Genomic DNA, 13,492 nt, shown 5'->3' on the forward strand with positions numbered 1-13,492 from the left:
AAGAATATAACTACTATAATACTGCTCCTATGTACAAAAATATAACTACTATAATACTGCCCCCTATGTACAAGAATATAACTACTATAATACTGCTCCCTATGTACAAGAATATAACTACTATAATACTGCCCCCTATGTACAAGAATATAACTACTATAATACTGCTCCCTATGTACAAGAATATAACTACTATAATACTGCCCCCTATGTACAAGAATATAACTACTATAATACTGCTCCCTATGTACAAGAATATAACTACTATAATACTGCCCCCTATGTACAAGAATATAACTACTATAATACTGCTCCCTATGTACAAGAATATAACTACTATAATACTGCCCCCTATGTACAAGAATATAACTACTATAATACTGCCCCTATTTACAAGAATATAACTACTATAATACTGCCCCCTATGTTCAAGAATATAACTACTATAATACTGCCCCCTATGTACAAGAATATAACTACTATAATACTGCCCCTATTTACAAGAATATTACTACTATAATACTGCTCCTATGTACAAGAATATAACTACTATAATACTGCCCCTATGTACAAGAATATAACTACTATAATACTGCCCCTATGTACAAGAATATAACTACTATAATACTGCCCCCTATGTACAAGAATATAACTACTATAATACTGCTCCCTATGTACAAGAATATAACTACTATAACACTGCCCCCTATGTACAATAATATAACTACTATAATACTGCTCCCTATGTACATGAATATAACTACTATAATACTGCTCCCTATGTACAAGAATATAATTACTATAATACTGCCCCCTATTTACAAGAATATAGCTACTATAATACTACTCCCTATGTACAAGAATATAACTACTATAATACTGCCCCTATGTTCAAGAATATAACTACTATAATACTGCCCCCTATGTACAAGAATATAACTACTATAATACTGCTCCTATGTACAAGAATATAACTACTATAATAACCTCCTATGTACAAGAATATAACTACTATAATACTGCCCCCTATGTACAAGAATATAACTACTATAATACTGCCCCCTATGTACAAGAATATAACTACTATAATACTGCCCCCTATGTACAAGAATATAACTACTATAATACTGCCCCTATGTACAAGAATATAACTACTATAATACTGCTCCTATGTACAAGAATATAACTACTATAATACTGCTCCCTATGTACAAGAATATAATTACTATAATACTGCCCCCTATTTACAAGAATATAACTACTATAATACTACTCCCTATGTACAAGAATATAACTACTATAATACTGCCTCTATGTTCAAGAATATAACTACTATAATACTGCCCCCTATGTACAAGAATATAACTACTATAATACTGCTCCTATGTACAAGAATATAACTACTATAATACTGCCCCCTATGTACAAGAATATAACTACTATAATAACCTCCTATGTACAAGAATATAACTACTATAATACTGCCCCCTATGTGCAAGAATATAACTACTATAATACTGCCCCCTATGTACAAGAATATAACTACTATAATACTGCCCCCTATGTACAAGAATATAATTACTATAATACTGCCCCTATGTGCAAGAATATAACTACTATAATACTGCTCCTATGTACAAGAATATAACTACTATAATAACCTCCTATGTACAAGAATATAACTACTATAATACTGCCCCCTATGTACAAGAATATAACTACTATAATACTGCCCCCTATGTACAAGAATATAGCTACTATAATACTACTCCCTATGTACAAGAATATAACTACTATAATACTGCCCCTATGTTCAAGAATATAACTACTATAATACTGCCCCCTATGTACAAGAATATAACTACTATAATATTGCTCCTATGTACAAGAATATAACTACTATAATACTGCCCCCTATGTACAAGAATATAATTACTATAATACTGCCCCTATGTACAAGAATATAACTACTATAATACTGCCCCTATGTACAAGAATATAACTACTATAATAACCTCCTATGTACAAGAATATAACTACTATAATACTGCTCCTATGTACAAGAATATAACTACTATAATACTGCTCCTATGTACAAGAATATAACTACTATAATAACCTCCTATGTACAAGAATATAACTACTATAATACTGCCCCTATGTACAAGAATATAACTACTATAATACTGCCCCTATGTTCAAGAATATAACTACTATAATACTGCCCCTATGTACAAGAATATAACTACTATAATACTGCCCCTATGTACAAGAATATAACTACTATAATAACCTCCTATGTACAAGAATATAACTACTATAATACTGCCCCTATGTACAAGAATATAACTACTATAACACTGCCCCCTATGTACAAGAATATAACTACTATAATACTGCCCCTATGTACAAGAATATAACTACTATAATACTGCCCCCTATGTACAAGAATATAACTACTATAATACTGCTCCTATGTACAAGAATATAACTACTATAATACTGTTCCTATGTACAAGAATATAACTACTATAATACTGCTCCTATGTACAAGAATATAACTACTATAATACTGCTCCTATGTACAGGAATATAACTACTATAATACTGCTCCTATGTACAGGAATATAACTACTATAATACTGCCCCCTATGTACAAGAATATAACTACTATAATACTGCCCCCTATGTACAAGAATATAACTACTATAATACTGCTCCCTATGTATAAGAATATAACTACTATAATACTGCCCCTATGTACAAGAATATAACTACTATAATAACCTCCTATGTACAAGAATATAACTACTATAATACTGCCCCTATGTACAAGAATATAACTACTATAACACTGCCCCCTATGTACAAGAATATAACTACTATAATACTGCCCCTATGTACAAGAATATAACTACTATAATACTGCCCCCTATGTACAAGAATATAACTACTATAATACTGCTCCTATGTACAAGAATATAACTACTATAATACTGTTCCTATGTACAAGAATATAACTACTATAATACTGCTCCTATGTACAAGAATATAACTACTATAATACTGCTCCTATGTACAGGAATATAACTACTATAATACTGCTCCTATGTACAGGAATATAACTACTATAATACTGCCCCCTATGTACAAGAATATAACTACTATAATACTGCCCCCTATGTACAAGAATATAACTACTATAATACTGCTCCCTATGTACAAGAATATAACTACTATAATACTGCTCCTATGTACAAGAATATAACTACTATAATACTGTTCCTATGTACAAGAATATAACTACTATAATACTGGCCTTGTATACAGGAGTATATCTGCTATAAGGTGTAATGTGAGGTATGAGTGCGGTTCTGTGCTGGTTGTTGGATGTCAGTGATTTTTCCTGCGGTGTTATTTATGTCTAGTAGTAGTGTGGCGGTACGTGACGTCCCTGGCTCCGGTCAGCCCTCGCTCCATGCCTCCATCTTTGGCAGGCGCGTGTGCATACAGATGTCGGTGCGGCTGACCGCTCTCCTGTAGCCGGTGACATTATGTGACAGGCTGGCTGGTGACGTTGGCTCCCGTGTTCCTTTCATGCCATCATATTCCTCAGTACCACAACAGATGGGGCATCATCATCCTCAGCCGGGCAAGTGACAGCTCCTGCGAGACGAGACTGCTCGGACACACTATCAAATGTGACTCACTCACTGTGAGAGACAGATGAGTGACTGTGACAGACTCCCACCACCTGGCGAGATGCACGCTTGTCACTTTTACATGGATTTTACACAACTTCCATCATGTTTTTCGCCGTCCTCTGTGTGCGCCTTTTCCCCATAATTTTGACAATTTAACTGTCTCCTTTCCGCACTCCCCCTGGCAGCTTTCCCAGGTGCGCTGCCGAAGTTTTAGGGAATTTTACAGTTTAAAGATTTTATACCTGGCGCCTTGTTTTTTTTTTTTTTTTTTTTTTTTTCATATAAATTAGCTGTTTATTTTTGTGTAGTGATGTCACAGGGGTCATCATCCTAAATCTTTGGGTGTAATGATGTCACTGCTTAATATAATGGGGTTTGTGAGGGGTATCCTGTGTTGGGTTTGCATATGAGCAGCTGCTAAGGCTCGCGGAGCGCTGGGACTGCCGGGTGCTCGCGGAGCGCTGGGACTGCCGGGTGCATCGCCCAGCGCTGGGACTGCCGGGTGCATCGCGCAGCGCTGGGACTGCCGGGTGCATCGCGCAGCGCTGGGACTGCCGGGTGCATCGCGCAGCGCTGGGACTGCCGGGTGCATCGCGCAGCGCTGGGACTGCCGGGTGCTCGCGGAGCGCTGGGACTGCCGGGTGCTCGCGGAGCGCTGGGACTGCCGGGTGCTCACGGAGCGCTGGGACTGCCGGGTGCATCGCGCAGCGCTGGGACTGCCGGGTGCATCGCGCAGCGCTGGGACTGCCGGGTGCATCGCGCAGCGCTGGGACTGCCGGGTGCATCGCGCAGCGCTGGGACTGCCGGGTGCATCGCGCAGCGCTGGGACTGCCGGGTGCATCGCGCAGCGCTGGGACTGCCGGGTGCATCGCGCAGCGCTGGGACTGCCGGGTGCATCGCGCAGCGCTGGGACTGCCGGGTGCATCGCGCAGCGCTGGGACTGCCGGGTGCATCGCGCAGCGCTGGGACTGCCGGGTGCTCGCGCAGCGCTGGGACTGCCGGGTGCCCGCGCAGCGCTGGGACTGCCAAGTGGGACTGCCGGGTGCTCGCGGAGCGCTGGGACTGCCGAGTGGGACTGCCGGGTGCTCGCGCAGTGCTGGGTCTGCCGGGTGCCCGCGCAGCGCTGGGACTGCCGGGTGCCCGCGCAGCGCTGGGACTGCCGGGTGCTCGCGCAGCGCTGGGACTGCCGGGTGCCCGCGCAGCGCTGGGACTGCCGAGTAGGACTGCCGGGTGCTCTCGGAGCGCTGGGACTGCCGAGTGGGACTGCCGGGTGCACGCGGAGCGCTGGGACTGCCGGGTGCCCGCGCAGCGCTGGGACTGCCGGGTGCCCGCGCAGCGCTGGGACTGCCGGGTGCCCGCGCAGCGCTGGGACTGCCGGGTGCCCGCGCAGCGCTGGGACTGCCGGGTGCTCGCGGAGCGCTGGGACTGCCGAGTGGGACTGCCGGGTGCACGCGGAGCGCTGGGACTGCCGAGTGGGACTGCCGGGTGCACGCGGAGCGCTGGGACTGCCGAGTGAATCACATAATCATAGAATGTTAGAGTTGGAGGGTCCTCCTGGGTCCTCGTGTCCAACCCCCTGCTCAAAGCAGGATTCACTAAATCATCTCAGACAGATGTCTGTCCAGCCTCTGAAGACGTCCATTGAAGGGGAACTCACCACCTCTCGTGGCCGCCTGTTCCTCTCATTGATCACATAACTGTCATACAGTGTCTTCTGCTATCTAATCTGTGTCTCCTCCCATTTAGTTTCATCCCATTGCTTCTAGTCTTTCCTTGTGCAAATGAGAATAAAGATGATCCTTCTACAATGTGACAGCCCTTGAGATATTTGTAGACAGCTATTAAGTCTCCTCTCAGTCTTCTTTTTTGCAGCTAAACATTCCCAAATCCTGTAACCGTTCCTCATAGGACATGGTTTGCAGACCAGTCACCATTCTGGTCGCTCTTCTCTGAACTTGCTCCAGTTTGTCGATGTCTTTTTTAAAATGTGGTGCCCAAAACTGTACACAGTATTCCAGATGAGGTCTGACCAAAGAGGAGTAAAGACCGATAATGACTTCACGTGATCTAGACTGTATGCTTCTGTTAATACATCCCAGAATTGTATTTGCCTTTTTTGCTGCTGCATCACACTGTTGACTCATGTTCAGTCTATGATCTATTAGTATACCTAAGTCTTTTTCACATGTACTGTTGCTTAGCTCTATTCCTCCCATTCTGTATATGCTTTTTTCATTTTTATTGCCCAGATGTAGTACTTTGCATTTTTCCCTGTTAAAAACCATTCTGTTGGTTGCTGCCCACTGCTCCAGTTTATTTAGGTCTTTTTGAATCCTCTCTCTCTCTTCTCTAGTATTAGCTATCCCTCCTAGCTTTGTGTCATCAGCAAATTTAATCAGTTTACCCTCAATTCCTTCATCTAAATCATTGATAAAGATGTTGAACAATACAGGTCCCAGGACAGAGCCCTGTGGTACCCCACTTGAGACATTCATCCAGCTGGATGTGAAGCCATTTATGACCACTCTTTGAGACCGATCACTGAGCCAGTTATGAATCCACCTAACAGTTGCCTTGTCCATTCCATACTTGGTCATTGCTCGCGGAGCGCTGGGAGGGTCGGGTGCTCGCGGAGCGCTGGGAGGGTCGAGTGCTCGCGGAGCGCTGGGAGGGTCGGGTGCTCGCGCAGCGCTGGGACCGCCGAGTGCTCGCGCAGCGCTTGGACCGCCGAGTGCTCGCGCAGCGCTTGGACCGCCGAGTGCTCGCGCAGCGCTGGGACTGCCGAGTGCTCAGGGCACGTACACGACCGCACTTTCTGTTTTTCACTCTTTCTGTATTCGCATTTGTCTTGACCGCTGTCACTTTTGTGTTCTTTTGTTGATTACTTTAGATATATACAGTTCTTTTTCCACAGTCTATTCTGTATTTTTTTTTTTTATTATTTTGTGGAGGGTGAGTGTGGACCCATCGCGGTTCCCTTTTCTAAACTGCACTATGTATGTCTATTGTGCCAGTATAATCATTATTATTTTTGCACTGTATTAATTTTCTCTATCGTCACACTGCTGCAGTGAAAAACAAACTGAGCATTTGTCAGTCAATCTTCTGTGTGTATTGACCCAGCGCACTTATTTACTGTTACATCAGTCATCGGTGAGCGATCCTGTGATCTTCTACTTCCTGTAAACTGCTGGCAGGAGAACACATACTCCGGTCTTATGTTACACATCTGCTTTCTGTTTTAGGCAAACTGGACGTCAGCAGCACCAGTCCTGGCTCCTTATACCCCAGCCGGTCAGCCACTCCAAGCCGGTATATTGCAAGGTGTGTATGACATACAGCCCGTTGTGTTTCGTGCTCCGGGTCCACCAATAAGCTTTATTCTTCTGTACTGTGAGTTCATTGTACATGCACTGCTTGCTGTCAGTGAGTGATGTCTGTCAGGAGCCCGCCGTACACATCTGATGGTGGTCACCCTATGTGTACGGGGCCTTTTGACACCAGCAGCTTTGGGAGCAGGACAAGGTCTCGTGGGGATTTCAGCTTTCACTCCCTGGATGTAGGGAATAATGCTGAGATATTATTGATACAGCTGTATCTGCCAGGATTCAGTAGAGGTGGTCTCACTGCGTCGCTGGTTTCTCTGCCCCCAGCCGCGCCATCCAGCGCAGTCTGGCCATCATCCGCCAGGCGCAGCAGAAGAAGGAGAAGGAGTACTGCATGTACTACAACCGATTCGGGAGGTGTAACCGCGGCCAGAAGTGCCCCTACATCCACGACCCGGAGAAGGTGGCGGTGTGCACACGGTGAGTGTATGCGCCGCGGTCGGCTTCTCCATGTGGGGCGCTATGGCGGGGCCCTCTCCGGAGGGTCGGGATCGCTCTCACCGGTCCCTCTATGTTATGGAGGCGGTGAGGAAACGACAACATTTATTTAAGAGGGCAGGAGACGATGTGTAAATAGGGGGGAGACGTCAGCCTGGCCTCAGGTGGGATCGGATCCGTGCAAGTCTTATAATGGCTGCCATATAGTGCCCCACAGCCAATCACAGCCAGAGATCTGCCGAGCGATCCACTCCATTCACATCTCTGACAGTCATGATCCACCCGTCATAAGGACATGATGGATCCGGTCTGACACATTTACTGTGAGCTTTCTATAAATCTGCAGACTGACCCTGTGCTGGTGATCCGATGGATCTGAGGAATCTGTGCTTCTGTTATTCTCATAGATCCAGTGCATCTGTACTCTCTGTGCTGGTAATCTGTTGGATCGGTACTTTACATATTGGTAATCTCGTGTACTCAGTGGAATCTGACAGAACAAGCTATCTGCACCTGTGTGTCGGTGATCCTAGTGGATCCTAGAATTGCTACTCTGGTAGTAAGCTAGTGGATTCTGGGATCTGTACTCTATGTGCTGGTAGTCTGATGGATCCACAGGAAAGCTGTATATTGTGCCCCATGACACGTGGACGTGATATGTATTTTTCCCTGCAGGTTTCTCAGAGGAACATGTAAGAAGACTGACGGGACCTGCCCCTTCTCTCACCAGGTGTCCAAGGACAAGGTCAGTGCCCCCCATCATTTGGCTGCCCACCCTCCAGGCAGCCAGTCCTCTTCACTCCCCCCTCCGTACAGCCAGTCCTCTTCACTCCCCCCTCCGTACAGCCGGTCCTCTTCACTCCCCCATCCATACAGCCGGTCCTTGTCACCCCTCCCATTCATACAGCTGGTCCTTGTTACCTCCCCAAACCTCAACTTCACCCCAAGTATTTATGGCTATGAGCTTAGTGTCTGCTCAGTGTTCGGGATCGGCCTCCACTCTGTGTTAGAGATCGGGATTGGCCTCCGCTCAGTGTTAGTGATCGGAATCGGCCTCCGCTCAGTGTTAGTGATCGGGATCGGCCTCCGCTCAGTGTTAGTGATCGGGATCGGCCTCTGCTCAGTGTTGATGATCGGAATCAGTCTCAGCTCAGTGTTAGTGATTGGGATGACTTTCCCCTCAGTGTTGGCGATCGGGATCGGTCTCAACTCAGTGTTAGTGATCGGGATAGGTCTCAGCTCAGTGTTAGTGATCGGGATTGGTCTCCTCTCAGTGTTAGTGATCGGCCTCTGCTCAGTGTTGATGATCGGGATCGGCCTCTGCTCAGTGTTGATGATCGAGATCGGCCTCCGCTCAGTGTTAGTGATCGGGATTGGCCTCCGCTCAGTGTTAGTGATCGGGATTGGCCTCCGCTCAGTGTTAGTGATCGGGATTGGCCTCCGCTCAGTGTTAGTGATCGGGATTGGCCTCCGCTCAGTGTTAGTGATCGGGATTGGCCTCCGCTCAGTGTTAGTGATCGGGATTGGCCTCCGCTCAGTGTTAGTGATCGGGATCGGCCTCTGCTCAGTGTTGATGATCGGAATCAGTCTCAGCTCAGTGTTAGTGATTGGGATGACTTTCCCCTCAGTGTTGGCGATCGGGATCGGTCTCAACTCAGTGTTAGTGATCGGGATCGGTCTCAGCTCAGTGTTAGTGATCGGGATTGGTCTCCTCTCAGTGTTAGTGATCGGCCTCTGCTCAGTGTTGATGATCGGGATCGGCCTCTGCTCAGCGTTGGTGATCGGGACCAGTCTCAGCTCAGTGTTGGTGATCGGGATTGGCCTCCGCTCAGTGTTAGTGATCGGGATTGGCCTCCGCTCAGTGTTAGTGATCGGGATTGCCCTCCGCTCAGTGTTAGTGATCGGGATTGGCCTCCGCTCAGTGTTAGTGATCGGGATTGGCCTCCGCTCAGTGTTAGTGATCGGGATTGGCCTCCGCTCAGTGTTAGTGATCGGGATTGGCCTCCGCTCAGTGTTAGTGATCGGGATTGGCCTCCGCTCAGTGTTAGTGATCGGGATTGGCCTCCGCTCAGTGTTAGTGATCGGGATTGGCCTCTGCTCAGTGTTAGTGATCGGGATTGGCCTCCGCTCAGTGTTAGTGATCGGGATTGGCCTCCGCTCAGTGTTAGTGATCGGGATCGGCCTCCGCTCAGTGTTAGTGATCGGGATCGGCCTCTGCTCAGTGTTGATGATCGGAATCAGTCTCAGCTCAGTGTTAGTGATTGGGATGACTTTCCCCTCAGTGTTGGCGATCGGGATCGGTCTCAACTCAGTGTTAGTGATCGGGATCGGTCTCAGCTCAGTGTTAGTGATCGGGATTGGTCTCCTCTCAGTGTTAGTGATCGGCCTCTGCTCAGTGTTGATGATCGGGATCGGCCTCTGCTCAGCGTTGGTGATCGGGACCAGTCTCAGCTCAGTGTTGGTGATCGGGATTGGCCTCCGCTCAGTGTTAGTGATCGGGATTGGCCTCCGCTCAGTGTTAGTGATCGGGATTGGCCTCCGCTCAGTGTTAGTGATCGGGATTGGCCTCCGCTCAGTGTTAGTGATCGGGATTGGCCTCCGCTCAGTGTTAGTGATCGGGATTGGCCTCCGCTCAGTGTTAGTGATCGGGATTGGCCTCCGCTCAGTGTTAGTGATCGGGATTGGCCTCCGCTCAGTGTTAGTGATCGGGATTGGCCTCCGCTCAGTGTTAGTGATCGGGATCGGCCTCCGCTCAGTGTTAGTGATCGGGATCGGCCTCTGCTCAGTGTTGATGATCGGAATCAGTCTCAGCTCAGTGTTAGTGATTGGGATGACTTTCCCCTCAGTGTTGGCGATCGGGATCGGTCTCAACTCAGTGTTGGTGATTGGGCTCTGCTCAGTGTTGATGATCGAGATCGGCCTCCGCTCAGTGTTAGTGATCGGGATTGGCCTCCGCTCAGTGTTAGTGATCGGGATTGGCCTCCGCTCAGTGTTAGTGATCGGGATTGGCCTCCGCTCAGTGTTAGTGATCGGGATTGGCCTCCGCTCAGTGTTGGTGATCGGGATCAGTCTCAACTCAGTGTTGGTGATCGGGCTCTGCTCAGTGTTGATGATCGAGATCGGCCTCCGCTCAGTGTTAGTGATTGGGATGAGTCTCCCCTCAGTGTTGGTTATCGGGATCAGTCTCAGCTCAGTGTTGGTGATTGGGATCGGTCTCCTCTCAGTGTTAGTGATCGGCCCTGCTCAGTTTTGATGATCGGATCGGCCTCTGCTCAGTGTTGGGGATCAGTCTCAGCTCAGTGTTGGTGATTGGGATTGGTTTCCTCTCAGTGTTAGTGATCGGCCTCTGCTCAGTGTTGGTGATCGGGATCGGCCTCTGCTCAGTGTTGGTGATCGGGATCGGCCTCTGCTCAGTGTTGGTGATCGGGATCGGCCTCTGCTCAGTGTTGGTGATCGGGATTGGCCTCTGCTCAGTGTTGGTGATCGGGATTGGCCTCTGCTCAGTGTTGGTGATCGGGATTGGCCTCTGCTCAGTGTTGGTGATCGGGATCGGCCTCTGCTCAGTGTTGGTGATCGGGATCGGCCTCTGCTCAGTGTTGGTGATCGGGATCGGCCTCCGCTCAGTGTTGATGATCGGGATCGGCCTCCGCTCAGTGTTGATGATCGGGATCGGCCTCCGCTCAGTGTTGATGATCGGGATCGGCCTCCGCTCAGTGTTGGTGATCGGGATCGGCCTCCGCTCAGTGTTGGTGATCGGGATCGGCCTCCGCTCAGTGTTGGTGATCGGGATCGGCCTCTGCTCAGTGTTGATGATCGGGATCGGCCTCTGCTCAGTGTTCGTGATCGGGATCGGCCTCTGCTCAGTGTTCGTGATCGGGATCGGCCTCCGCTCAGTGTTGGTGATCGGGATCGGCCTCCGCTCAGTGTTAGTGATCGGGATCGGTCTCCTCTCAGTGTTACTGATCCGGATTACTCTCGGGCCTGTCTGTCTGTCGGATGCAGTGTTGTCACTTTGTCGCTCTCTCACCGCAGAATATAACTGGATATAATGGAGACCTCCTTTGCAGCCGTGACACAGATAAGCCCCGCTTGTGCGGCAGCTCACATCAGGTTGCGCTATTAATTTTAATGTCGGGAGCCGCTGTCCGCGGCTGAACCTGCTGGATACGGGGATTTGGAAATGTGTATGGATGTCTTGTGTTCTCCGGGGTTAGGGAAGAGTCTCCCTCGCCGCCTCCACCTCTCGCGCTGCTGTTACAACAGCTTTTCCTCTTGAGGAACTTCTAACGATTCAGCATTTTTCTCCCTAATAAAAATAAGCAAAACAGAGAAGTCTGCGGTGAGCAATTTGGAAAGGCTCGTCGACTTTCCGGTTCATTAGCCGGCCGCCTGCGAAGCCTATGTACTCTCCCAGCTCTCTAATGTGCGACATAAGTCATTGCAATCTCCCTCTTCCCATGTAATTGGTAGGTATATCTCATACTCCATATGTTAGGAGCTGATTTATTCGCTGGCACCGGGGCCTTTTGGACGCCACGTGTTCATTCCCGGCCGCCTGCTTATCAGCGTTCCTGCCAGCAGCCATTTGTAACTCCTGCCGCAGCGGCGAGCGCAGATATCCACGCATCTCCGGAGCATTGCTCTGCCATCTCCTCTTCTTTTATATGAAGTGAGATTCCTTTAATCCGATTATCCAGAAACGCGATCCAGCAGAGCCCTTCCGTCCATTCGTGAGTGTCTTTTCTTCCAAACACAGCGCCACCTCTGTCTACAGGTAAAGCGGCTCCGCTTCTCAGCTGCAGTAACATGCACAACCCGTGGACAGGGGTGGCGCTGTTACAAGAAGTTTGCACTATGTTTTTCTACTTTTGGACAACCCCTTTAAGACTATAGTATTCCTGTTACCTGTGGAGGGAAGAACTTCTGCTTGGTCCCGGCCACCGCTGCCTTCTCTTGGTGAAGGTGAAAGTCATAGCGCTGTCAGGTTTACTGCTCCGGAGAGTAATGTCTCTGGATGATAAGCCCATCACCCGGCTTTTATGAGTTTATTAGATGATTCCCGATCACCCTGGAACACCAGAAGGAGGCACTTTAAGATGTCGTTTTGTCGCTGTTAATCCCTTTAATATTCAGGAGCCGCCTTTACGGCTCTCATTTTTGCAGGATTTAAATATTGCATAAGAGATGATGAGCGGTCGGGGGAGGGGCGGACAATGCGTGACCCCATTTATCCCCGATGGTATTACATGGGTTATGTGGTTATTCACACTCTGCCCTAAGGGAAGCTAATTATTTCCTTTCTATGACCTTATAGTGGTCAAAGCTCCATTTTCCTAAAACAGAGCTCCAAATCTTCTGCACAGATGCAGAGATACATAAGGGTCTGTCTGCAGCCACCACTAGGGGGAGCTCCCTTTATACAGAGACACATAACATTCTGTCTGCAGCCACCACTAGGGGGAGCTCCCTGTATACAGAGATACATGATAAGATCCTGTCTGCAGCCACCACTAGGGGGAGCTCCCTGTATACAGAGATACATGATAAGATCCTGTCTGCAGCCACCACTAGGGGGAGCTCCCTGTATACAGAGATACATGATAAGATTCTGTCTGCAGCCACCACTAGGGGGAGCTCCCTGTATACAGAGATACATGATAAGATTCTGTCTGCAGCCACCACTAGGGGGAGCTCCCTGTATACAGAGATACATGATAAGATTCTGTCTGCAGCCACCACTAGGGGGAGCTCCCTGTGTATAGAGATACATGATAACATCCTGTCTGCAGCCACCACTAGGGGGAGCTCCCTGTATACAGAGATACATGATAAGATTCTGTCTGCAGCCACCACTAGGGGGAGCTCCCTGTATACAGAGATACATGATAAGATTCTGTCTGCAGCCACCACTAGGGGGAGCTCCCTGTATACAGAGATACATGATAAGATCCTGTCTGCAGCCAC

At 48.2% G+C, this 13,492-nt stretch overlaps 1 protein-coding gene across 1 annotated transcript in view; it reads left to right on the plus strand.

Annotated features, from left to right (window-relative positions):
* The window catches only part of ZC3H3 (zinc finger CCCH-type containing 3), a 163,943-nt gene that overhangs the window by 120,315 nt on the left and 30,136 nt on the right, over positions 1–13,492 (plus strand). The window contains exons 6-8 of the mRNA XM_073680080.1: positions 6,950–7,028; positions 7,358–7,510; positions 8,204–8,273. Of these exons, the coding sequence (XP_073536181.1) occupies positions 6,950–7,028; positions 7,358–7,510; positions 8,204–8,273 (302 nt within the window). The remainder of the gene's footprint in view (positions 1–6,949; positions 7,029–7,357; positions 7,511–8,203; positions 8,274–13,492) is intronic.

This window comes from Phyllobates terribilis, unplaced genomic scaffold, assembly GCF_046119375.1.
Source record: "Phyllobates terribilis strain yellow unplaced genomic scaffold, ASM4611937v1 Scaffold_4__5_contigs__length_816908805, whole genome shotgun sequence".
NCBI lineage: Eukaryota > Metazoa > Chordata > Amphibia > Anura > Dendrobatidae > Phyllobates > Phyllobates terribilis.